At 57.0% G+C, this 3487-nt stretch overlaps 1 protein-coding gene across 1 annotated transcript in view; it reads right to left on the reverse strand.

Annotated features, from left to right (window-relative positions):
• Positions 1-207: 207 nt before the first annotated feature.
• The window catches only part of LOC107298085 (homeobox protein unc-4 homolog), a gene marked incomplete at its 5' end in the record, with an annotated part of 10459 nt that continues 7179 nt past the window's right edge, over positions 208-3487 (reverse strand). Inside the window, one exon of the mRNA XM_015827448.1 lies at positions 208-1272. Within this exon, the coding sequence (XP_015682934.1) occupies positions 208-1272 (1065 nt within the window). The remainder of the gene's footprint in view (positions 1273-3487) is intronic.

Consider the following 3487-nt stretch of genomic DNA (forward strand, 5'->3'; position numbering starts at 1 on the left):
GGGAAAGTTTTTTTTTGGGGGGGGGTGAAGAGAGGCGAGAAGAATAATGGAAAAACAGAGGTGGCGAACCGAGGGATGGGCAGAATCTAGAGGAAAAACTTTGGGAATGTGAGAAGTTTCGACTGATCCATTTAACCCCCCCCAAACCCGCAAGGAATCTAGCAGATAAAGATGCTGATCTGCCCCCCCCCCCCGCCGCCCCTTCTTCTAGTCCATATCCACCTCCTCACAGTCTAAACTGTTGCTCTCCGTTGCACAGTCTCGCTCCGTCGTGCGGCAATCCGGATTGCCTTTGGCGTGGGCGGCCTCCTTCGGGGGCGACTTGGGGGGCGCCGCCGGGCCGCTGCTCCCGTCTCCCTGGGAAGCCGAGTCGCCGCCGTAGGGCGCGGGGGAGGCGGCCGAGGAGCCCGGGGCGGCCAGCGGCGAGGCCAGCACCTTCCTGGGCAGGGAGGCGCCGCCGCCGCCGCCGCCGTCGGGCGTGGAGATGGCGGCCGTGCTGCTGCTCTTGGGGGGCGCGGGGTCCGGGCTGGGGTTGGCGGCAGGGAGCGGGGAGCCTCGCTGGGGCGCCTCCTGGGCCGGGTTGCTCTTCAGGGCGGCCTGGGGCACGATGAAGCCCAGCGGCTGCGTGATGGGGTAGAGCAGAAAGTGGCCCTTGCCGATCAGGGTGCGCGCCGCGGGGGCGCAGGGGGCCAGGGCCGGCGAGAAGTCCAGCGCCGCTTTCCGCCGCGGCGGGGAGTCCGACAAGAGGCTCTCCACGCTGAAGGGGTTGAGCTTGGGGTAGCCGCCGCCGGGCAGCGCCGGGGGGGCCGCGCACTCCGATCCTGACGGGCCCCCCGGCTGGTCCTTGGCGGCGCAGCGACCCGGGTAGAAAGCCGAGGCGGCGGCGGCGGCCGGGTCGCAACCGCCGGCCAAGGGCGCGTGGTGGTGGTGGTGGTGGACGCTGCTCGAGGGCGTCTTGCAGCCGTCGGGCGGGTCCGGGGAGAGGCCGCAGCCCCCGCCGCCTCCCCCGCCGTCGCTGTCGGAGCTCTGCGTGCTGCTGTTGACGGAGAGGCCGCTGGGCGAGTGGAGGCCGCGCGCCTGGCCCTTCAGCAGCTTCTTCTCGTGCTTGCGCTTCTTCTTCTCCATCTTCTCCAGCTCCTTGCGCGCGATCTCCTCGGGATCCATGGGCTCCCCGCTGCAGGTGGTGGGGTGCGAGTTGTGGGCCGGCCGGCCGGGACCCTTTTTCGTGTTCTCTTTCTTCCGCCACTTGGCCCGACGGTTTTGGAACCAGACCTGCACACCGGAGAAGGAGAAGCTGTTAACAGCCGGGCTCCCTCGACCCCCCCCACCACCACCTGGAGCCCGGGCCGGGGGAGAGAAACCCGGGTCGCGCCCTCCGCACCCGGGGCTTGCTGGTTGTGGGGAAGCAGGCGAACCAATAAAAAAGACACGGAATTAGTCCTTGGTAAAGGTGACGGTCTGCGCGCCGCCTTACGGCTGGTATTTTGGAAGGAAGCCGGGGCGGGGGGGACTTGGTTCTTTTTTAGAGACCGGGGGCCTCTACCCCACAGGCCAGAAAAGTTCGCGGAAGGCGAGGAGTTGAAAAGTGCAGGCCGTTGGAAGCGCCCCCCCCCCCAACAAAAGAAAGTCTGGAGATTCGGAGCAAAACATCAAAGGCTTTTCATCCCCCCTTCCCTGGTTCTTTCTTCCCCTTCCACGCGGAAAGGGAAATTTGGGGGAGCCGCGTTTCTGCTTCTCCACGCACCTCTCCCCCCCCCCCCGACTGCTTGGCAAACAGCCCAGGCCGCTTCTTTCCTTAGCATCCTTTGCCTTCCCCAAAAGAAGGATCCGGGCCTGATGGTCCTATACATCCTCCTATACATTTGGGCCTGATGAGCGATCCTATACATTCTCTATTTCTACAACAGCTGGGGGAGGCGGGGGTGTTATATCTTTGTTTGTTTGTTTTTTAAAAAAAATGAAACATCGCTGCCACAATCGGGGGAGGCAGAAATTGTGCGGAAGGAGAAGGAAGCCGAGTGGAGAACTTTGTACTAAAAAAAAATCCACCAGCAAACACATTCTCCTCTGCGGAGCGGATAGCGGGGACAGGGTGTGTGTGTGTGTGTGTGGCTACCACAAAGGGCCGAGAGTTTGAGGGCCCCTAACAAATTGAGGAAGGCGTGAAGGAGGAAAACCTTGGGAGAAAATAGGTCTCCTCGGTGGAAACAAACCTGGCTGCGTTTTTCGCCCGGCGATGGCGAGGAACCAGCCCACCGGCGCTTTCTTAGCAGCACCAAAGCCGCCGCTGCTGTCGCCTCCTGGCTAGGATTTGGGGGGGGGGGGGGGAAGGGAGGGAAATTGGCGAAATACAAACTCCGACCCCGTCGTCGGAGATCAAGGCTTGACACCCCCTCCCCGAACAACCAAAAGCCAACGTCCCCGAAGGAACTGGCCATATTTAGAAATTCTCTTCCACTATTTGAATCCCAATTTTAAACCTAAGGAGATGGGAGAGAAAACGCAGAGACGACACGATTTTTAAGCCTGGGGGGCTGGGAGGGGAGGGGGACGGGGAGAGGGAGACCAGTCATATCTGAGAAGAAATTGGAGGGAGAAAGGGATCTCAGAAGAGAGGCGAGTTTGAGCATCTATGATTTGACATTAGCTCTTCAACCGAATAGTCTCCTTTGAAAGATTTCAGTGTTTTGTTGTTGTTTTTTAAATCACACATTATTTTTTTCTGAAACATAACAAGTACAACTTCCTAATCATTCCCACTGCAAACCTTAGCAGAGGAAACTTTAAAAAAAAATTAAATAAGCATGTTGGGGGGGGGGACAACAATCTAACAATCGTTCATTTAAATAATCAGTTTTCCAAACCAAACAGCGATTTAATTATGACCCTTGTTGGGATTTTTAAAAAAAATTGTTTTCGAGGTTTGTTTTTAAGAAAACGGGCGGGAGGGGAGGAGAGAGGGGGGGGTCTCTTGGATAGCCAGTTTTATTTCAGATTCTGATTTTTAGTCGCTCCCAAGGTAAAATCGGCTGGGCTGGGGGGAGCTGCTTGCAATTCCTGTTTTGTTTTTTGCTTTTTATTAACCGCCTTGGCGTTAGCTTCCCCCAGCCCTTGTCAGGCAGAATTACTAATTATCGCATTAGAGGAGAAAGCAAGAAGGATCTTGACTTCAGTCAAAACCCTTGAACAGATTGGATAAAAGGATTTCCATATAGAAGAGGTCAAAAGGAGGCAGGCCAGTGAGGGCGGAAGTATTTTGTAAATACACTTTTTAGACAAGGCCTGCTTAGGATAATCCGAACCTTGCGAGTGGCAAAAGGCAGAGCTTGGGGGAGACGTTTTATTTCCTTTTTAAATTTTATTTTACGCATCTTCCAGCGGGGCGCCTGAGACGCACTGCAAGGTGATATTGCCGCGATAGAGGTATTCTTCTGGTTTTAGGCTTGGGATTTAATTCCAGCAGCCTTTGGTTCTGGCTTTTGGGTGG

Source organism: Protobothrops mucrosquamatus, unplaced genomic scaffold (assembly GCF_001527695.2).
Source record: "Protobothrops mucrosquamatus isolate PMUCROS unplaced genomic scaffold, P.Mucros_1.0 scaffold3705, whole genome shotgun sequence".
Lineage (NCBI taxonomy): Eukaryota > Metazoa > Chordata > Lepidosauria > Squamata > Viperidae > Protobothrops > Protobothrops mucrosquamatus.